The sequence below is a fragment of the Psammomys obesus genome, unplaced genomic scaffold (assembly GCF_907164565.1).
Source record: "Psammomys obesus unplaced genomic scaffold, mPsaObe1.curated_primary_1811, whole genome shotgun sequence".
Classification (NCBI taxonomy): domain Eukaryota; kingdom Metazoa; phylum Chordata; class Mammalia; order Rodentia; family Muridae; genus Psammomys; species Psammomys obesus.
Genome location: NW_026596073.1, coordinates 33,834,548 through 33,857,788, shown reverse-complemented (window position 1 = coordinate 33,857,788; position 23,241 = coordinate 33,834,548). Strand labels below are relative to the sequence as shown.

Sequence of the window (23,241 nt, the reverse complement as noted above, 5' to 3'; positions counted from 1 at the left end):
GCTGGAGGCCAATCTCAGCTGAGTGCAGTCTTGGCCACACAGAGACATCTTGCCTCAAAACAAAACAAAAAAAAAATACAAAAGTCAAGAATAAGAGGCCAAAATGGGTGAAATAAGGAAGAGATCTATAGACATTCAAAGACAGAAATCAGTCACAGGCCTGAAAGGGAAAGTAACATTGGACAGGTGGAAAACTAAGGAGGGCATTCAGTGACAAATTAGTGTGAGCACAGAGTCTTGGAGTGGGCAATGAACCAGCAAGTGGGGGCCACAGAACAAGCTATTATAGAAAAAACAAAAACAAAACAAAATACAACAACAACAAAAGGATCACTTTAAGAGAGGACATCTCAGAGATTAGTATATCTAGGAAAAAGCTAGGGGCCACTTAGGGATTTACAGAAATCTCTAAATGCAAACAGCTTTTCTCAATTGCTGAGTTCTCCTTTCCTGGCCCTTGAGATTGATGTCTGATCAAAGGAAATTAAAATACAAGATGAGTCCCTTCATGTGGGAATGAGGTTAGGAAAGCATCAGTTGGAAAATTACTGTAGTATTCAAAGCAGTAAATACCTACTGGAAGAGATTACTATGACAGCGCAAAAAGAAAGAACGTCTTTGGACCAGTTCCGGAGGCTTACCTTGAGGGTAACCTGCACAGAGGACTCTAAGAGGGGGTAGGGTTTCCAATGTGAAGTCAAGACATTTATTTTAGGAAGGGCATAAACTTTCTTGCTTCACTAGACAATATTAACTACCCAACATTCCCCACCCCATGTAGGGAGCAACAGCGATACAATGTTTTCCAGTTCCTCTCTTCTAAACCACTTAAGTGAAGCAAAACTAAACATCCCATAATTGAGCTCCAGCGTTAAGCCTGGCCAATGGTTCTCAGCCAGTGCCACCCTCCTAGGGAGCTAGTACACAGTAGAAAAGAAGAGCTGTTTGCATGTCATAATGCCTGGGGTGACTAGCCATGCCCCACGTCCAGGACAGTCTTTCGTAAGAACTCCCCAAAGCTATGTAACAGAAGGCAATCTCACTGTCAGCTCATGCTTTCGGGAGAGCCAGTGACCCAATTCTGAACTGTAAGGTACGAGTGGCCCACTACAAGCCTCTAGGCTTCTTTTTACCTACTGTCACTGTCCCAACTGTTCAGACACTTGAGACTGCTGCCACCATTTGTCAATCTTGTCTCCATCGCTGACATTTCCATTTTCTGTTACCAAGTCCCACAGCAACTATGACTTCTAACCCTTAACCTTCCACTAACTATTGAGGTTTCTCTCAGTACAAAGATTACATGGTCACTAATTCCCAAGTAAAGACAACAGCCCTAAATAAATAAACAAACAAACAAACAAATAAGAAAATGTTCTCAGACAGGGGTTGGCAAACTACAGCTTACAGGCTGTTTTTGTGCCTCTTTAGGGTCTGGAACCGACTTTAATATTGAGTGACTGAACAGTCAGAACAATGGGCAAGGGAATGTAACTCAGCTGGTTATGAGTGCTTGCTGACATACAGGAGGTAGGAGGATCTGGAGTTCATGGTCATCCTCATCTACATTGCAAGTTCAAAGCCAGTGTGGGCCACGTGAGACCGTCTCAAAAACAAAAGAACGCTATTTCCCGAAAACAAATTCAGTTTCAGTGTCTCTAAGTACAGTTTAAACTGGAACACTTAACTATGAGTTGAGAAGTTGGGAGAGAGACCTTGTAGTCCATAGCACTTAAACATATAATCTATTACAGAAGACGTTTCCAACCCCCGCACCAAAGCCATAATTTGAGTGTTACGTACAATGGCTGGTTTCCCATCCCACCCCTTTCCCTCAAGTGCTAATAAAACCTCTCCAGGGAACGTTTGATCACCAGTATCGTTAATGGATAGTACTGTCCTATCCACTGACACTAAATTACCTAAAAACTAGTATCTGCCAGAAAAGCCCACTCTTAATTTTCTAGACTACCGCTCGCGCCAAAGCCAGAATCGGCTCTTTTGTGCTGGGTAGCTCACTCCTAAGCTGCCACAGCTTATACCCGTCCGCGCGCCCCTCTCTCGGGTGCTCAAAGTCACTGGGAACTGGCCACCCCCTGGCTGCACCTTCCTTCTTTACAGGCAGGGCGACAGGAGCCTGTCAAACTAGTTGAGGGCGCGAGGCGGGCGGAATTCACGCCGGAAAGCCAAGGCTCCCGCAGGCCGCAGAGCCGGGCTGTGGAGCCGGAGCCTTGGCGGCCTTATCCGCGCACGCCCACGGCGGAGGAGGCGGGGGAGCCCGCGCGCCTCGGGCTCCAGTTAGGGGCTGCTCGGATCCGGAGCAGAGGCACCGGGCGCAGCTGGGACCAGTGCCCGAAGGCCGGCTCCACGGCTCCAGCACCCGTCCAGCCTCGGCCGTGCGTCGTCACAGACGCCAACCCGCCGTCTCCGAGAGAAACGGCGCGCGCGGCAGGGAGGGGCCGGCGAAGAGAGCCCAGCGCGTGGCGCTCCAGGGCCCGCGCACGCGCCTTGACGGCGTCCCGCCCGTGCGTGCGAGTGCGCACGCGCGCGGCCGGCTCCGTCTTCTCCGCCCGCCCCCTTTTCCCTCAGACCCGCCCCTCCCTCACACTCCCTAGGCTGAAGCGCCGGGACAGGGAGAGCAGGGAAGTGTGGGGCGAGGTGGGCGGGGCGCCGCCCGCGCGCGCCGCCAGCCAGAGCAGGAGCTGCGAGAGCGAAGCCAGACAACGTTACCCCGCCAACAGCCAATAAGCTGCGGGCGCTGCCACGCCCCGTCCCCTCACGTGATTGGCTGCGCGCCGCCCGGAGGGCGGGGCCGCAGGCTTGGGGAGGGCAGGGGGCGGGAGGAGGAAGGCGCTGGCGGGCAGTGATGGCGGCGGGTGATGGGGACGTAAAGCTAGGCACCCTGGGGAGCGACGGGGAGCGTGGCGGCGACGGCGGCGACGGGAGTCCGGGCGGCGCGGGAGCGACGGCGGCGGGGAGCAGTTGGGTGGCGGCGCTGCTGACGACGGGCTGGGAGATGCTGCTGAACGTGGCGCTGGTGGCGCTGGTGCTGCTGGGGGCCTACCGGCTGTGGGTGCGCTGGGGGCGACGGGGTCTGGGCTCGGGGCCCGGGGCGGGCGAGGAGAGCCCGGCCGCCTCGCTGCCGCGCATGAAGAAGCGGGACTTCAGCCTGGAGCAGCTGCGCCAGTACGACGGGGCGCGCACGCCGCGCATCCTGCTCGCGGTCAATGGGAAAGTCTTCGACGTGACCAAAGGCAGCAAGTTCTACGGCCCCGGTGAGGAGTGAGGGGTGTCGGGGGTCCCGGAACACCCTATCGCCGCCGCGGCCCCGCACGCGGACGGCCGCCCCGCGCACGCCCCCAGTTGCTGGCGTCGTGGGGAGGGACCCAGGCGCCGCACAAACCTGCGCTTGGCGTTCCCAGCCCTTGTCTTTTCGCAGCTTTTCCTGAGGCTGAAATTCTCAAAATTCTTAGGAGTTGTCACTAGTCGCGTTGGCGCTCAACCTTTCTCCTGAGCTTTGGGCATTGTTGGGGCATGGTTGAAGTGGCGACCCAAAGTTTTCAGCCCTGTCTAAGTTACGGCTTTCTTTTTGCCCTGGGTTGTCTGTTTGACACTTACCTACTCTTTCCTTCCCCGGACTAGTCTGCATAGAGCCAGGGTTAGGGACACGTAATTTCTGGTCCCAACCATTTCGGTTGTGGAGCTCGGTATAAGAGCCACCCAACCTCGTTTTCTTTCTTCTAAAAAGCCAGTTTGGGCTCCAAGATGCTTTCCAAGATTAACAACTGCATGTGAGATGAGGCCGTACCAGAATGTAAAGCTTAATAAAGAAGACTGGCAAAGATACTGGCCCTAAGCGTCGGGGGTGGAGCTCATCTGCCCAGCCGGCAGGCGGGTCTGTCTGTCTGTCTCTTCGCAGTTTCTGTCTCCCTCCTCCCTCCTCTCTCTCTCTCTCTCTCTCTCTCTCTCTCTCTCTCTCTGTTAATAGTCAGATAAGTGTTCAAATACCCGTTGATAATGAATTATTGTATTTTCCTTTAGCAGAATGGGGGGAGGTGGACCTAGCAGAGTCAAACTTCACTCCCCGTCATGCACTGGTTCTCAAAGTTGAAGGTTTTACAACTTTCGGAAAACCGCGTGGAAGGTAGTTGCAGTAGAGGTCCTTTTGCAGTGCAATCTATATTTCAGATTATGCAAATAAACTTCAGACTCGGGATATCTGTTGTTAGCCCATAAAGTTGAGCAACATATTGTGTGTCCTGGTTATGCAGTGGTTAAAGAGAGAGAGCAGTTATAAGAGTAAAGCTAGAGACCAAAAGTGACCCATTGTTGGAACGAGTACATCCAACTTTTAAACAAGGTTTCCTTTTAGTTTTAGTGTGCGTGATTTATTGACACTGAATATGTTTCTGATTTCACTGCTTAGTTGGATGCTATTTCAGAAGTCTTTTGGTTTGTTGATTGAATTAGAGGTAAGAAACTGGAGCCTTTGGTGTCGGATCTGTTTCTTGGTTTTAGGTTTCATATTCTATGTATATATTTATTTCCTTCTGGATATACAAACACAAACACTTGTCTCCTTACTTACATCAACTCCAATGGTAAATACTTTTTTTGTTTAAGAGCATGTAGGACAAGAGAATAGGACTAAAGTACATTATTTACACAGACCAAGTCAAATAAACTTTTTAAAGTCAAGAATTTATCCTGGTTTTGTACAGCCTTCCCCCCCAGTGGCATTTAAAAGTGTGTTCAGTGGTTAAAGATTATCTGGAGTACTTGTAAAAAGAAGCATTATTAGTCCTCATACATTAGTAAAGAGTCAGTTTGGCAGCCTTCCGTGGCACATGTGGCAGGAGTTAAGAACTAAGGGGTATGGTCTAGAGTGGGTCTCCTTGAGCACTGAAGGCATTCCTCAGATAATACTGAAGAACCACCCTGGCTGGGTGTGGTAGTGCAAGCATTTAACCTTGCACCCTGGAGGCGGAAGCAGGTGGATCTCTGAGTTCCAGGCTATTTGGGGCTGCTTAGTGAGACCCTGTCTGAATATGATGCATAATTAGTTGATTACAGTAAACAATCTAATAGGAATAGCTGGAAGATTTTATTATTGAGAAGAACGGAAATACAGCCAGAACGTCTTGAGAGCTTAGACTTAATTTTTTTTGCATGGATACAAAGTGTTAGAAGTACTTTCCAGGAGTCTTGGTGGCATATTTTTGGCTAGGATATAAACATAAAATTAAGTTTTGTCTTTAATTTTCATTTATTCCCAAATTTTAGTGTTATAATTTAGGCCACAATTCTCTTTACGTGAGAATCTTAGTAATTTTGAAAAACTTTGCCTAGAGCTGGGAAGCTTATTTTTTTCTGCCCAACCGCTGTCTAGTCCCATTTTGCAATTATGCGTTTTTAGATTGAAGATTGTTCTGTGGGTTTTCTTTTTTCCTGTATAGTTCTGGACATATTCTCTTTTAGCTGCGCATCTTTAAAGTTTCACTTCTTTTTTGTTTGTTTTGTTTTTTTTTTTGTTTTTCAAGACAGGGTTTCTCCACGTAGCTGTGGCTGTCCTGGACTCAATTTGTACACCAGGCTGGCTTCGAACACACAGAAATCCACCTGCCTCTGCCTTCGTGTGTGCTGGGATTAGAGGCATGGGCCAAGTTCTACTTTTTAAAAATTAAATGGCAATACTTCAAATGTAATTCCTTGCCAACTATTTGCCAGAATGTGTTGGCTTTGTTTTCAGTATTATATTTTTTATATGTAATATAATAGTCAGGTGATCATGTACAAAACTGAAGTCCCTGAGCAGCTGCTGTATTGGATCATTCATTTGTCATTTTTACAGTTCTTTGGTGAAGTTGCAAAGTACCTGCTTTACAGATGAGTTTGAGGTTTAAATAAGCTGGCTTGGATCACATAGATAAACCCAGAAAGTCCAGATATGTTTGACCAAAAAGTTTATATACTTTGTAGACATCTTCTGGGATAAACTTACAGGGAATCCTATTACTGGTTTTCCTTTATTCCCCTTTTCTGGTTCCTTCCCATAGAGATTTTGAACTTCAAATATATTTTCATTTTCATGGCTTTTATGTTGTTCTAGCTACCCACTATAGCAGCCCAAGTCACAAATGGCTAACTAAATTAATATAGTTTAAAATGAGTTATTCGGTAAGATCCCAAATGCTCAGCCACATGGCTACCAACTAAACCTTGGATTTCATAGAGTGCTGTACTCCTGCTTCCCCAGGAGTTGACGTCAGTGAACAGGTTCATGCTCCATTTCCTGGGTTTCTTTAATGTATTTTTAAAATGGTTCTACAAGATACTTGTATTCTCAGTTTACATTTGTGAAGTCTGAGACTCGGAGATTTTGCCCCAAAGCACCTATCTGCTAAGTAGCCACACTAAAAATCAAACCCAAGTCCAGCAGGCTTCACAGGCTTCACAGGCTTCACAGGCTTCTCGGCACATTTGGAAGAGGTTTTGAATATGTTAATTGTATAATCATAAATCATTGTTGACAGGTATTTCTCCACTGGATAAAATTAGCTAATTCAAGCCAACTTAGAGTAAATAAATGCAGGTTTATTGGGGGCAGCTTTCTGCGGGCTCACTGGTCCCAAGGAAAACAGGATCCAGGAAGTTGCCATGCAGGGGGAATCAGAAAAGTTGGGGAGTGGGGTGAGGGAGGGGGATGGCAACACCAAATGTCTGGATTATATGGGGAAGCCCAGACCCTAGACTGGAAAGTTGAGGGTTAGAGGGCCAGAGGTATACTAGCCATGCCCTATAACGAGTAGGGACTGAGGGATGGTGGGAAAACCTGAAGACCAGGTCAGCTTGGTTAAAAAGGTACCTCAGCTGCTTGTCCCGGGTCTGAATCCCAACAATTACTTCAGTAGAGCTTCATGAATCTTATTCTTTGGAATGGCAAAAAAGCATACACTTGGGCTATTTGATTTTTAACCCCCTTATTCCTCCTGTTTGTCAATATATGCCAAAGCCTTAGCTAACTTACCTTTTAAATTCCACTGAAAAGGAAAAGGCCACATAAGTAGTCCCTTTAGGCTGCCTAATACGAGGTTGAGGAAAGGAGCCCATGAACCTAAACCCTTCCTCCTGTTTAATCTTGTCTTCAATAGGTTAATTTTTATTTAACATTTTAATTTACAAAGCTGCAGCTTAAGCAAGAGTTGCAACATACAGGCCAAACCCAGCCTGACCTAGTGCTGCATGGTATCAGAGTTATCACAATCCAGCTGTCATTAGCAATTTCTTGCTTTGAAGCCAGCTAGGTCTCTTGTTGGCCTAGTTACCACATGCATCTTGTTAGCTACCAGGAAGATAGAGGGACCGGCTAAAATTTTTGAAGAAGCTAAGCAAGGTAGTCACACCCTTTTATGCCAGCACTCTGAAGGCAGAAGCAGGAGGACGGCCTTTAGTTAGAGGATGACCAGGCTACATAATTGAGCTCCAGGGTGGTTATGCTGTGAGTTCCTGTCTTGACAAAAAGCGAATTTCAAGAGTTCTGTATTGTGCCGTTCGTTTCTAGAGGGCTCACTTGGTTTCCCTTCTGAATTTTGTTGCTTTCAGTGTTTTAGGGAACTGTATTATGTTAAATACTGAAGCATTAAAATAACAGAAGGTGCTGACTGAGATTAGAAGTAAGCAACACAACAAAAAGCACACACACAAGAGAAGTAAGTAGCAGAACTAGTCATATGTATTGAACTGTTCAGATGGTTTTTGAGGTCCTTTGAACAATCTGGCATAGACCATTCCTCTCCATGTTCCCATGGCAGACATCACTATATAATTCTTGATGCTTGTATTCTTTCTCAATCAAGATCTTTAATATAAGGCTTCATCTCCATCTTTAAATACAAAGAAGGAGCGCCTTAGATTTTACTACAAGACTTTAAATAAGGCATTTTCAGAAATTAGTCTTTGGCACAGACCAGGACAATATCCATGGACTTGACATCACTTGAGGAGGACAGGCGGTGTACAAACACATCCCAATATACGTAGTTAAACTGTAGTTTTAAAAAAATGCTATGAATGTTAGGATCAAGGGTTATTTGGGTACTTAGAAGTACCTTTTTCTGTTAGATGGTCACAGAATATAGGGGTATGACCTTCTAAACCTGAAGGGCCAGCTGCAGTGCTTGAGTTCTGAAATGGTTATTTAGCCTTACTGTACAGCTGGGATGAGCACATGGGCGTCATCTCACAATGTCTAGGCCTGCCTGTCGTGTCAGACCATCCCTGTCACCTCCACTGAGATCTCAGGTTTGCTTTCTCTGGTTACTTGTAGTTTAACTTAAGTTAGTCCCTCCAGGCTTTGGAACCAACTTGTGCTGTTTTGTTTTTTCATATAAAAAACATATAACCAGATTTTAAACTCATCAGCATTTTGTGTTTCCATAGCTTCAATCTGGTTGTGTTTTTGTTTCCACCATCTTATTTAACACAGCCTCTGGCCACGCCTTTGTGACTAGCAGTGCTCTGAATGCAGTTCACTTTAGGAAAAACTCCTCTTAACCCTTTGCTGGCTGTTCTTGGAGCTTACCCCTCCCCTTTCTCATTTCTTTGGATAAATCTGTTCCTTTTCTTCTGGTGATGTCCCGATACGGTTTAGATATTAATCTGTCCTTTGGAACAGTGGAATTTTAGCCAAATATTATTCCATGTAAATTAGGAAAACCTACATATTGAAGACAGCTTACTGCCACTTGACAGGTTTTTCTTCCTCCAAGTGCTCAGGATGAACCTGGGCCACATTTTGGGCAGGTGCTTTGTTTCTCACCTGTGTCCCCAGCCCTGGAAACTTTTTTTGAAGAGTGTGTGTATATGTCTGTGTGTGTGTGCACGCACACCACATATATTATATGTAGGTGCCTAATAGAGTCCGGTAAAAGTCAGGTCTGGAGCTGTTCAGGTGGATGCTGGGACTGGAACTCAAGTCTTTATTACTTTATTGCCTTTTTGAAATTTTACTGTTTCTTGTACCTTAGTGTTTGTTGGAGTTCCATCTTCATTTTAATAAAAGGCCTGTAGTTCTTTTCACTGGTAGGAAAATACCTGTCCTTAATCTGTCCTAATCAGGAGTAATGATTTGAGGGCAGGATATGAATTTTGTAGATTTTTGTTATACTTTCATGTGAGCAGTATGTGTCACTACCCTTTGCCTGTTAAGGAGTTTGTGTGTAGTGATTTTGTTTTTCCCCATGTTGTGGTTGAATTTTTCTGTCCTTCTGTCCTGCTCTGTGTGTGTGTGTACACTGCATGTGGAAGGCAGAGGTGGACATCACTGTCTTCTTTAGTTTCTCTTCACCTTATTTTTCGACACAAGATCTTACGGAATTTAGAGTTCGCCAGTTTGGCTAGGCAGCCAGCAAGCTCTAGGGATCTGTTTGTGTCCATGCTTCCATGACAGGCTGGAGTTAGAGGCACACACCTGGCTTTCTGTAAAGTGCTGGAGATCCAACATTAGGTTTGCTTGTGCGACAAGCACTTCATTGACTAAGCTTCTCCCTAGCCCCTTAGATTTGATGTTTGTTTGTTTGTCTGTCTGTTTGTGAGACAGGGTTTCTTGTGTAGCCTTGCCTGTCCTGGAACTTGCTTTGTAGACCTTGAACTCAGAGATCTGCCTGCTTCTGCCTCTTAAGTGCTGGGATTAAAGGCTTGCCTCACCACACCTGGCTTTAGATTTGATTTTTAACATGTGGATTCTGCTTGCTAAAAGTCTTTGTAGACATGTCATTCATCCATTTTAGAACATTTTAGACCTGACTTTAAATTATTGCTTCCTCCATTCTCTCCCCCTCTAAAAGACAGGTAGGTGTGTATTTATGATTACATATCTGTTCTTCATGTCTGTCTTTTTTATGTTCTGTGTCTTAGATTTTGAATACGGTAAGCAGCTTGAGCCTCTTTGCTCCTCTTGCTTTGTTCTTGGGGCACCAGTGTGCGCTTTCTTCCTATCATTTGTCATTTTTGTTGCACCTTCTTTCCACCAGTCACTGCATTCTTTGTTTCTTGTCCATATCCTGGGGTGTTCCATGAACTGTCAGCTATGGATATGTTCCTGTAGAATGCTTTAGATCCCCAAATAAGGCTTTGCGAGTAAAGATTTTTTTTAATGGTATTTTTAAAAGGTAATACATGCCCAAGACTGGAGACTAAGGGATTTACAGTGAAAAGTAAGGCTCATCCCAAGAGCCCCCTCATGTTGCTGTGCAGTGGAAAGGGATCAGTCTGAGTGTTGCAGAGCTCTGCTGTGCAGGTCAAACTCTCTGAACATGAATCTTATTTCCCCACACTTAAATAAAGTGTACTGCACCTATCGTGAACAATAGTTCACAGTCCTAAGAGTTGCACATGGTGTGGAAGTTATCTGATTGACAGCCCCTATTGATAAGCATGTGACTGTCCCTCCTTCCTTTAGTAATGATATTGTAAGAAAGAGCCTTGTGCCAGTTTTCTATATGTAAATAAAGCAGTGAGTCCTAGAGGCAGGATTACTAAGGCTGGTGGTGTGGCCATGCTTAGTGTGGGGACTTCATTTGGATGTGAACTTCATGAAGATGCCTGTTTCTCATCCTTGCCAAAAATATGATGCTTTAAACTGTTTGCTTTTTGTGGGTCTGGATTAAAACAGCATTTCGGTAGTTATATAATTTGCATTTCTCTTATTCTGAATGGTGTGTGTGTGTGTGTGTGTGTGTGTATAGGTGCAGAAGTGCGTGTATTTGGCAGTCAGAGGCCAATCTTGAGTGTTTTCAGTTGCTGTCTATTTTTTTTCTTTTTAACCAGATATCAGTAGTCTAGAATTCAGTAAGTGGATGGGGCTGGCTGTCTAATGGAGCTCAAGGGATCAACCTTTATAATTTTCAATGTAGATTCTAGGGATTGAGCTTGGCCATGAACTTGGGTCATTTTTTTTTAAATATACATTTACTTAGAGCATGTGTGTAAATGTGCACAAAAGCAGGCACACTGCGGTACACACGTAGAGATTATACAACAACTTGCTGTAATCTCCCCCCCCCCCCCCCATGTAGTGCCCAGTTATCTAATTCAGGCCCTGAGACATGGCAGCAAGTGACTTCTGCTGAGCCCTCTTGTCAGCCCAGGTCTTCTTGCTTGCAGGGCAAGTATTTTTAAAGCTAAACTATGTCCTTAGCTCCAAATTGGGCATCTTTTAAGAAAACCTGAGTCAGTTAGTTTTCTTTTCTATATACATTTGTTCATATATTCCTTGTACATTTTTTTCAATTGTGAATGCTTATCATTTCAGCCTTTACTGCAAATATTTCCTTAGTGCCTTTCCACTTATGTATAGCTTGGGTTTTGTTTTTGGTTTGGCTTTGTCAGTTTTTAATTTTTAAATTTATTTTATGTGCATGTGGCTGCATGTATACCTGTGCACTATGTGCATGCTGAATGCTCTGTAGAGCCCAGAAGAGGGCATCAGATCTCCTAGAACTAGAGTTATAGACTGTTGTGAGCTGCCATGTGGGTGCTGGGAATCAAACCCAGGCCCTGTGGATGAATAACGAACCAGTGCTCTTAACTGCTGAACCATCTCTCCAGCCCTCGTTGTTTTAGTATTTTATTATGTGGGTTCATGAATGCTGACACTCAGCGTATATATGGAAGTTTCTAGGTCAGTTTTCAGGAATTTGTTCTCCTCCTGTCATAGGATCTGGGTTTCAGAATTCAGGTAGTCTTTGCTTGGCAAACATCCTTGCCTGCTGAACCCCTCACTAGCCGTGCATAGCATTTTGCTTTTGTGTGTGGTTCTTGGCATTGGCCTCCCTCGTACTAGATAAGCATCCCACCACGTAGCTGCATCATCTAGCCCTGTGTTGTGTTTTAGACCTTTATGTTTCAGATTTGTCCTTTATGTATACGTCATGTCTCATGCTTATTCCTTTCCCTTCCTTTTATCCTCATTCTTCTTTTTGGGCTATGTGTGCTTGCGTGCGTTTGTGCATGCAATGTGTTTTAGTCTGTATTCACCATGTGAGACATACCCAGGCTCTTTGTCTTTCTGATTTTAACATGATGGCTTTCCAGTTTGCCCTTTTCCCTGCAGATTATGTCCTTTTTCTGTGTGCTCAAGCCTTCTAGCTGAACACTGAGAAACAAGATAGGACTCTCATTTGTGTGTAGCATCACTGTATGTGAAGCGTCTAGTTTGGTCTCAGCTTTAGGCAGATAAGATAATTTCCCTGTCAGTGTGTCACTTGGTGGGCACACGAGCATCTTGTCTTGACAGCAGTCTTCAGCTTTACTGTCCTGGCTCTAAATTCTGGGGCTTCCCAGTCACAGGGGAAACCGCCTCTACATTTACAGGAGCTTCAGAAATACTGGGTTTAAGCATGGAAATAACTAAAATATTTATTGTGGAATATTTCTTTTTTTATCATCCTACAGTCAAATTACTTGTTATAGATTTTATATACTTAACCATATTTTTTATCATTGTTTCATAATGAGTATATATATATATATATATATATATATATATATATATATATATCCTCATCACATCATATGATGGTTTGTTGCCATTTCAAAAATATGTCACACCATTCTGCACAATTGTATCAAAAGTAAGCAGTTTTAAGTTTACGTTTTAAGGTTTAGTAACTGATAAGTTGATTGACTTTTGTCTCTAGTTTTTTCTTGTTTGTTTTGTTTGTCTCATTAGGCAGACCTCATACTCAAAGCAATCCAGCCCTCACCTCCAGAATGCTGAGATTATAAGTGTGCCTACCCCACCCAGCTGAGTCACACCTAGATATGGTGATGTAGAATTTTAATCGCCGCCTTTAATCACAGCATTCAGGAGGTTGGGGCAGACTGATTTCTGTGAGTTTGAGGCCACCCAGGGCTACATGATGAGACCTTATCTCAAAAAAAGAGAAAATATTGAGTCAAAATATATCCAATCCACTTACCCTGTGGAGCATCCTAGCTAGCCAAGCTTGCTTTGAACATGTTCATGAGGCCCACATTAGTCTATAGTTGAACACACTCACCTTACATAAAGCCCATTTTACACAGCAGTGTAATTTATGAATTCTTCATTTTGTGACTGCTTGGGAGCTGCATCTTTGAGTAATCTACCTGTTACTAGTCCAGGTAGCAATCAAAATTCCAAGTATATTCACCATCATAGCTGATTACTTGGTTGGGATTATCATAATAATGTCTAAATGAGTCTTGACACTCAGAAACAGCATTTACTATTTTGGTAAATCATACCAGATGCTTAACAGTAGATCAGATGCACTTTTCTTGGGTAGCTGCCTTTTTTGTTGTTTTCATTTTATGAACAGTCACATGTATTTAGCAAAATACTGTTGCTGGTAATATTGTTTGTTATGGAGGGTATGTGAGGGAAGAAATTGCCACTTGTGTCATGAATGTGGGAAGACATCTTTTTGCAGACATTGGAGTTTCCCTTTGTCAGACATGCTGCCCAGTTCCAGCTCTGCTTCTTAGTCTACTTAGGTTCCTTCCAGCATGGCACATGTTAGCAAAGGCCTCTTTAGCAGTTGATGCATGTGAAGGGGATGCTCTAATGTAGCTTAAGGAACAGAGGAATATATTACTCATCCTCTTCCTTTAACGAGTTGACAAAAACCAATTTTATCTAGAATTTATTTTAGCAACAAAAGATTGGCAGATTAAGATTTGACCCTTAGGGAATCTGGCAGAGATTTACTTGAGAACCCATTCTAAAAAGAGTGAGGATTTTCTGGTGGCTTGCTTGTTTGATTTTATGGTGTTGAGGGTTGGACCTGGGCCTGTAGTGGCCTGTGTGCTGTTTTCATAAGCATTGATCATCATTCTCACCTTTGCATCACTCAGAGATGTCTCATCGTTTATGCTCTGATATGCCTGGCAGTATGCCTAGAGTAACTTCTAGGCAACAGAGGTACAGGATTCCAGTCCCAGACACATGGACGGTCCAGGCAAGAAGAGTGCAAGCTTAAGGCCTGTTATGACTCTACATAGTCAGTTGAAGGCCAATTTGGGCACCCTAGTGACACTGTCTGAAAATAGTAAAAAGTGAAAAGGTCCACAGGGGCAGCAGTGAGAGGCAGAGCGCTTGTTAGGAATGCCTGCCCACCCTCCGTGCTACCCTAAATGTTCCCAGTATAAATGCTCTGGAGGGTTTGGAGTGCTGGGGAAAGTGAGACAGTACCTGCCCCATCCACTTACTGAATTCTAGACTACTGATACCTGGTTAAAAAGAAAAAAAAAAAAAATAGACAGCAACTGAGAACACTCAAGATTGGCCTCTGGCTGCCAAATACACACACTTCTGTACCTAAACACACACACAAACACACACACCATTCAGAATAAGAGAAATGCAAATTATATAACTACCGAAATGCTGTTTTAATCCAGACCCACAAAAAGCGTTCTGTTGGGGATGAGAGGCAAATCACTGAATTCTGTGCTCTGATTTTATCTTTCTTATTTATTTATGTATTTATTTAATCTGCCAAGTTAGAGAAAAGGCAAAATCTGTTCCTTTGTGAAATCCTGAAGGACTCAAGTTACGGGGAAATTCTTAAAAGGTAAAACTGTCGTTTCCGCTTCAAGGTTGTTGCTCTCCAGCCATTTTTTTTTTTTTTTATCCTTTCTTCGTTTTATTTGTACAGTTTTAGGCTTTGGTCATCTTTGTTTCATAAGAAACAAAAAGCCCACCTTCACTCTTTGCTCATTGTCTACTTACATAGGTTTGTCTCTACAAAGCAGGTAGGAAGTGGGGATTGGGTGCTGTAGGTTGGGTCTTTCTGCTTATCTGCCCTAGAAGCCTGTCTGTCTTGCTTGCCTTTAACATTTACTTTTCCTCTAAAATAGTTAGCTCTAATTTAATGAACTTTTGAATTTTACTCTGTAAATGGAAACTATATTAAATTTAATTTTCTAAAAACTTCTTGAATGTCAGTTGAGATCATAGGCAAAGTTTAACCAATGATAGTATCCATTTCTTATATAGAAAACACATGGGAAAAAAAATGTTTGTAGTATTGGGAGAATAATTAAACATAAGTACATCCATTCAGTGAGAAAAAATATAGGCATTTAGTTATAGCTTGTGATAGTCACCTAATGCCCATTGGTAACTTGGAGAATGCTTTAATAATTAAAGAAGCTAGAGGCCCTGCACACCTGTCACCTTCCTGGCCAAACCTAAAAAAAGCTACTTAAAAACCTGGGAAAGCCATTCTAGCTCTACCCAATGACCTTTCCAAGAATGAGCTTCCTACCCCAGTCGTGTTTACAAGAAGTCCAGTCAGTAATTCAGATTACCTCATGCGAGGTAAGGTGCTCTGCTGTTCAGGTGAGACTTGAGTTCTTGTCTCAGAAGCTGCAGGGCCATCTGAAGCTAATGTGGAGTTTCTTAAATGCTTAGAAATCAAGGCATTTTATTCTTGTTTTCTAATAGCCCCTTTACTAAATTAATACTTCCCTTGGGCCTGGTGGATAGTTTAGTGGCTAAAAGTGCTTGCCTGACCTGACTTTGGATCCCTGAGAACCAAAAGCAGGATGCAGTTTGTCCTCTGACTGAATTGTGCAAAGCTGTATCTTTTACACACAAACATATATACATAAACAAAAACAAGTATTCTTAACTTGGTCAAGCCAGTAATTGGCTGCTCATGAAGGTCTCTATGGTTTTAAAACTTCCTCAGAAATGACTTTTGCCATCTGGAGAGGAGCTCATAAACTTGAAAGTGTCATTTGTAGAACTAGATATTTTGGAAATCATTTAAATCTTTTTTAGAAGCATTTTGAACAGAAAGGTCTCTTGGACCCCTTCTGTAATTTAAGATACAAACAGTTCAGTCTTAGAGACTTCTGTTGTAGAGTGGAAGTATCTGCTAGATGTGCACTAGGGACTGAGTTCAGATCTCCAGCGTCTCCATTGAAAGCAAGGTCCCACTGTGCATGCCTATGAGCAGTGCTGGAGGTACGGAGCGGCAGGGTTCTGGAATTGTGACCAGCCATTTGAGCCAAGTCAGTAAGGTATGAGACAAGCTATCTCATGAAATAGGCAGGGAGATTGAGCTAGACCTGACATTGATGCACTCATGGACATACAAAAGTGTTTTTTAAAGTTCTTTTTTGTTTTGAGAATTTGATACAGGAACATGTGTTTCATACAGGAACACGATGTGTTTGATCAAACCTACCCCATTGCCTCCCCTATGATTCCTTGCCTATCCCCACCACAACTTTTTGCTCTGACTTAATGTGCTTTTTAAATACCCACTGTGTCCGTGTTGGGCTGTCAGTATATGCGAGGGTATAGGGTCACCTCCTGAAGCCGCTCATGGGCTGTATCCCACTGATCGCTCCTGTCCCAGTATAAAAGTTTCAGGGTATCTGAAGTAAATTTATTCTAGTAAAATGCTTTATTTGGTAAAAGGGAAATTTCCAGCAAATCTCTGATTATCTCATCCAGAATCTCCATATTATGAAATTATGGCTGTGTGCCAAAAGCAGGTCATGGAAAGGACCCCAATGTTTAGACACACTCAAAAGTGGTGTCAGGCTCTAAGTTGTCTCTTTGTCTTTCAGCGGGCCCATATGGGATCTTTGCTGGCAGGGACGCCTCCAGGGGGCTGGCAACGTTCTGCCTGGATAAGGATGCACTTAGAGATGAGTATGACGACCTCTCAGATTTGAACGCAGTGCAAATGGAGAGTGTTCGAGAATGGGAAATGCAGTTTAAAGGTATCTTCATTTGGGGAGTTTTTGGAAAACTGAATTATATACGCTGTCGCACAGTCTTTGAAGGACACAATCTATCTTCACTTTCATCATTATTATGATGTATTTTAAAAATAGTTAAATTTAGCCAGCTACTGGCACATGCCTGTAATCCCAGTGTTATGGGAGGCAGAGGCAGGTGGATCTCTCTGAGTTCAAGGCCAGCCTGGTCTACAAAGTGAGTCCAGGACAGCCGAGACTACACAGAGAAACCCTGTCTTGGAAACAAACAAAACATAGTTTAATATTAATATAACTGTACATGTAACAACTGGGTTGAAAGTCTGTATTTGAGAATGGGTAGTAATGTGTGCTTTTGGGCCCAACAGTCTCAAATTGGTGTTTTCAATAGATTTTTAAGACTTATTCATTAAGAAATGTTTTTGTTTGGTTTTGTTAAATAGCTATTTAAAACAAGCTGAAGGGTTAGGGTGTATGTAGCAGATTGTGCGTGACCTTGTGCCCTGGGTTCCAACCAGCAGCAACAACAAATGAATTAGTGATGTCAATACTAATGATAATGTATTGCAAATGATTTGTTCTTAACTTTGAGTGGTAAAGAAGGAATGCTGTGCCCTCTGTTGTGCCCCTCATAGCCTCAATGTTTTCCTCGTGTGTGACCTGGCCCGAGCCACTCATCTCCTGCTGGGTCTGTGCAACTCTGTGGGCTTCTTGGCACTTGTCTTGGTTGTCTGTGTGCAGCGCCCACCTTAACGCCCTCTTCAGCATATTCACTTAGCCTAGATTTTTACTTCCAGACACCAAACAAGTTTTACATGCAGTCAAGCTTCTAAATTAAATACCTGGCACATAAAAGCAAGCAGAGTAGCAGATCTAAGGAGAGAGCTTCACAAGGGAAAGAGTGATGATGTGGTGGGGCCTTGCAGAGCCCACAGGAGTGAGGTCAGGTAGTTCTTGTCCCCACTACTTTGTCACAGTCTTTTGTCCAGAATGTCTTCTCAGATCTGCTTACTCTGTGGTCCTCCACCTCACATGCTCTGCTCCTACCATCACCCTCTGTTCCTTTAGCCTAAGAAAGTCTCCCGTTTCTGTCCGCGTGTCTATATTCCAGAATATTAGCCATGTTTTCTAATCCACTGCTTAAATGACATAGAAAATCCCAGTTTTATGCACACACACACACACACACACACACACACACACACACACACACACCTATATACATACATGGTGGGGGGGGCTAGGTTGACCTCAAACTCTTGGCAGTCTAAGTGCTGGAACTGTATGGATGAACCACTACATCTGATTATGATTTTTTTAAACTAATATTTCGGGTTATTAAGAGCTAAAAGAATAGAACTGGCGGTGGACCTCAGTATGGAGCACCTTCATGAAGCCTCAGGTTCAAACCCTGGAACCAACAAATGAAACAGCCACAAGGCTCATGTCATAAAGCCATGTCAACAGCTCTAAGATGGTCCATGCATGTACATTTTAAAACTCCAAGTAATGCTGATAGTGTCTGATTAAGACCACTGACACTGAACTCTACTTTAAAGAGCAGCCCTGACCCTTGTCAGTTCCCTATTGCCTTCTGTTCAGGCCGTACATGCATGTAAATGAAGTATTGGGAGACCAGCTATTCTGTCTGATTTAGGAGGCAAGTGTGTGTAGTTTCTGTAGTGCAGTGGGATTGTGAACAAATTTAACCACTACTGCATTTCTTTTGGTGTGTCTTTCAGAAAAATATGATTATGTAGGCAGACTCCTAAAGCCAGGAGAAGAACCCTCAGAGTACACAGATGAGGAGGACACCAAGGATCACAGTAAACAGGACTGAACTTTGTGAACAACCAAAGCCAGGGGCCTTCAGAACTGCAACTCTTACTCCTTCCAGAGAATGTCCAGTCTTTGGGTGTGACGCACCTGCTGTGAGAAACATTTCACCAGAGTGTACAAGATAATGTGCCTCACTCTGAAGACCTGAATACGAGGCGTTGTTTGTGCTGCCGGATGAATTTGTTGCAGTTGTCTGTAATGTCTAGTGGGCTTCATCATCCCGAGAAGGAGACAGGGCCTTCTTAACAGCAAGGAAATCACCAGGTTGATTTTACCCCCTTCCTACTCTCTCTTCCCTCCTGCTTCCCTCTTCCTTCTCTCTGCCTTCCTGTTCCCCTCCCCTCCCTGTCTCTCTTTTAAAACAAAACAAAAAAGTATCAAAGACAACCAGATAGGTATTTGCTACTCAAGTGTGCAGCTCTGCAAGCAGCAAGGGATCCTGTTTCGCAGGCTGCTTCATTTGTGTTAAGGGAAGAGCCTTGGGCAGGGAAGTGGGGGTTGCACACTCATTTAAGAAATTGAGGCTACTGGAACATGAAAACATGGATTCCCAAACTTTTCTTTCGGGGCTTGTCAGGGAAGAGGAAATCCGTCCTTCTGAGAAAGATTTGGAAGTTAGAGGGATTTCCAGTCGATTGAAGTCAGTAGTTCCCACCTAAGATAATTTGAAACCAGTTTTCTTTTTTTCCCTCCCTTCTGCTAGGGCAAATAAATATTAATTGTGCCTTATTTCACTTCCATAAACTTGAATTACTTTTAGGGAAAGCCCCTCTGTGAATTCAGAAGTCACTACAAGCCGCATTGAGACTGAGGTTGTCATTCTGTGTAGAATGGAAGAGGAGTACTCAGTGTTAACTGCCATGTGTTACTACACAATAGCTAACATTGTGATGGCCAAATGCATCCCCTATGCTTTTTCTTTTCCAAGAAAATTGAAAATCAACAACTCTTCCCCAACAGCTGCCTAATTTTAGGAGTCTGACCCTCACATTTGTCACTGGTGTGGGTGCATGGGGCTGTGGTATGAATGTCTTGTGTGGGTGAGTCTGGATGTGTGTGAGAGCACCTTGGGAGGGACTCTTTCTGCGATGCTGTAAATACGAGTACCGTTTTAATAAAGCATGTACAATAAACCAAATTAGCTCGAGTTGGACTCTAAATGCAGAGCCATGAGCCAGTGTGTCATATACTAATAAGACTGCATTTGATTCAGGATGAGAAGAAAAAAAAAAGGAAAGAAAGAAAAGAAACTCTTGGAAATGAAAACCGGCCCCTGGTTAGCCAAGTTGTACCCACCCCATGCTCGTCCAAGGCAGGTCCACTTTGGTAGATGGTTCAGGTAAGATGTGATGTATTGTATGCTTAGGCTTTGCTGCCAGTGGGTAGGAGCACCAGCCTTCCAAGCAGGAGCTGACATAAAAACACAGTATTGTGCCGATAGCTAGTAAATCCCTTGCTTGTTAGCTGAAAAAGTTATATTTCAGAGCCTGCTTAGGCCAGATTTTGGCTTCATCATTATGGATTCTTGGTCAGAAGCAGGTTGCTCCCACATAGAAAAGGCTAGATTTTGGTGACATTAAAAGACTTGTACCTGATGGGTGTAATGCAAGCAGAAGCCATCAAAAGATGCAACAGGAAGCAGAGGGTGCAAAATGCTACACTCTTAGCATATTGGAATATTCTCTAGGGAAGTGTGGTGATCACCAAATCCTGGCTGAAGAACTCTTGTGAAGACTAAGGCGAGTTGGTAAATGCTTTCTTTTTTATGTAAAATATTTTCTAAAAATAAATTGTTAAAGTATATATCTTACTCTGTAGTAAACTGGTATATCTGAACATTGAGCCTGAAGGTTGATAATCTGCATTTGTGAGAAGCCCAGGTATTGATGCAGTAAAAACAATGCATTTTGTTTTTTAAAAGGAAGTGTTTTTGTGTTTTGGACTTTAAATAAACTGTATTCTATAGATAATGTCTTAACTCCAGTCAAATGTGTCCTTGTCAGGTAGTGTGGTGCAGCAGTCTTGGAGGGCTCTGTAACTGGCATGTTTCCAAATTACCTGATTGTTAAGGGTTTTAAAAATATATGGGTTTTTTGTTTGTTTGTTTCGTTTTTCTTTTCATTCACTGTTAGAATTCAAACCAAGCGCTTCACATATTGCTCAACCATTTAGCTCCAAAGTATATCTTTCCCAGCTCCAAAGTCACTAAATCTGAATCCACTTGTGATTCTTCCAGTCATGCTTAGGACTTGATGTGTTTGAGAAACACTGCATCCATCTTTTGAAGTTGTGTGGTCCATATTTGCCAGACAATAAAAATAGAGCATAAGATTTTGGTCTGATTCCCTACATTTTTGTTTTATATATGTGTACTGCACCACAGTGCCCGTGTAGGTGGGAGGAAGGTGTCAGATCCCATGTTGCTGGAGATACTCTGATTGTGGTGCTGGAATTGAACTCTGCTGCTCTGAAAGGCACCAGTGCTCTTAGCCATTAAACCGGCTCTCTCCACTTGTCTTTTTATTATCCAGCTTCTTTAGAGTTGAGTTATAAGTCACTTCATGTAAAAAATCACACAATGGCTTTAGAAAACAGTAAAATTTTAACACCGTTTAGATTTTTGTCTCTTGCAGCATTCCCAAATGGAAGTACCCTGGGTTGAACTGTGAAAATACAGCCAGTTTCCCTGCAGAAGGGGGTAAACCCATTCAGATAAAGTTTCTCAAACCTTGATTGATTCAGTTTCCTAGTTCTCCCTGCCATCCTGAGAGCTGCAGAACCTGCTGACCATTCACCACTTCCCACAGGCCTCAAGGCTCAAGTTAGTATGTCAGTTTAGCACTTGAGAAATTTGTCCTGTAGAAAGCAAAGCTGCCTTTGAGCCAGCCTCCATGTCTGTGAATCTCACCTCTGTTGATGACTAAGAGTGAAAGCATCCGTGTCAGTAAAGTGTTAACAGTGTAGGGCCTGACAGCTCTTAGATCAGAATAGACTGGAAGTACTCTGCTTGGAAAATAAATACATTTCTTTGAGCTTATTGAGAGTGGAGTAGAGTACTGTTGCACTGAGTACTAGTTCTGATGTCCCTCAGGTGGAGTGTGTCCTGCTGAAGCCAGCTGTTGACTTGGTAAATAATGCTTATCAGATCATGACCCATTTGGCTATGGGGAAAAGGTCACTAGTGACCAGCCAACTTTAGTCTTCATGCAAAGGAGTATAATTTCCAGCCAGTGTCAGGAACTTCATCTCTTCACAGTGCTGAGACCCCAGGGAAGATGCCAACCTAGACGGCAGCTTTCCATTGGTTCCCCTTCATTTAAGGGACCACTTGAGGTGCTGTGAGCACTGGCCGAGCCCTCAGAACTATTGCTTGTACACACGGCCCAGCCACTGCTCACAAGTTTGCAGTACACAGCCTGATGAATATCTCCATGGGCCTTGAATGTGCTCTTTAACCATTCTCAGATGAAAGCAATAGTGTAGACTGTCCTGTATGTGAGATGGTAGAGTTGGTCAAAACATGCTTTTGGCTCGTTATAAAAATATTAATTGACCAAAGGCCTCAATTAAGCAGTTAATTGGGTAAAGCCCTTTCTTGCCAACATCCATTGTGTTTGGGGTTCTAGGGTATCCTCTTAGCCCAAGACTCCAGTTTCACCAGGCATCTCTGCCTAGCTTCTGGAGCCTCAGAGGCCGATGCGTCGTTCATACATACCCGCTGCTTACACTTTGTTTGTTAGAGAACTGTGATGCCGCCCTCCACCCAGCTTTCTGCTCAGCCTTTCTTTATTGTCACTATATTCTTGGTACCTGTTGGCAATCTAAATTTGGCATGGGGTGTCCCTGCCTAAAAGCCTTCATCGACACCTCCAGAATCAGAGCTTAGGCCTGCCATGCCTGCCTCCTCACAGCTTCATTAGCTGCCACATGAAGCTACTTCCAACTTAATTACGCCTTCCAGGGTACCCCTAGCCACTGCCTGGGTTCTACTCCCCCACTCCCTCCCTAGCTAACTTGCTCTGCTCGCTCCTTAAGGCAGAACCAGATTCAATATCCGAATACTGAGTTAGGGGTCCCCTGGTTCCAGACTGATGCTTCAGTTTTAGGCCCAGAGTTGTTCCTCAGATTTTACTACACTACTAGCTAGGTAAGATTGACTCTATACAAATTTTGTTAAATGAATTTGAGAACTGAAAAACTTAGGCACCAAGGCTTCAGAGAGTCTCGGAGGCACATCTCAGCAGCGTTTCTTCTGTTTATTGGGTTTGCAATTAAGAATGTGTTGCTACAAAAAGAGAAGAGGTAGCGAAGAGAAAAGCTCAAGAGGCTGTTTATGAAGCCAAGAGTAGACCACGGAAGTTGACGATTTTGCAGGAGGCGGACACTCCAGCACTGCAGCCTGGACCTGAGTGAGCCCAGGTGCAGGATAACTTAACATTACTGTGCCTGGGAAACTTTTCCCCTTCCTACTGACCCCAGCCACCACAACACAGGCACTCCTTACGTGGCCTAATTGACGCCAGTGAGAACTTGGAAAACAGCAAAGTAAGGTAAGAAACACTTGAGTTTGGTCTACAAGGGCTGGAGTGATTGTTCCCGGCTTAGGAGCACATACTGTTCTGG

At 43.6% G+C, this 23,241-nt stretch overlaps 1 protein-coding gene across 1 annotated transcript; it reads left to right on the top strand.

The window, feature by feature from the left end:
• Positions 1-2,845: 2,845 nt before the first annotated feature.
• Positions 2,846-20,588, top strand: Pgrmc2 (progesterone receptor membrane component 2). Its single transcript, XM_055626099.1, has 3 exons — positions 2,846-3,275; positions 16,627-16,782; positions 18,522-20,588. The coding sequence occupies exons 1-3, from the start codon at positions 2,867-2,869 to the stop codon at positions 18,617-18,619; spliced, it is 663 nt and encodes a 220-aa protein (XP_055482074.1). The 5' UTR covers positions 2,846-2,866; the 3' UTR covers positions 18,620-20,588.
• The last annotated feature ends 2,653 nt before the right edge of the window (positions 20,589-23,241 follow it).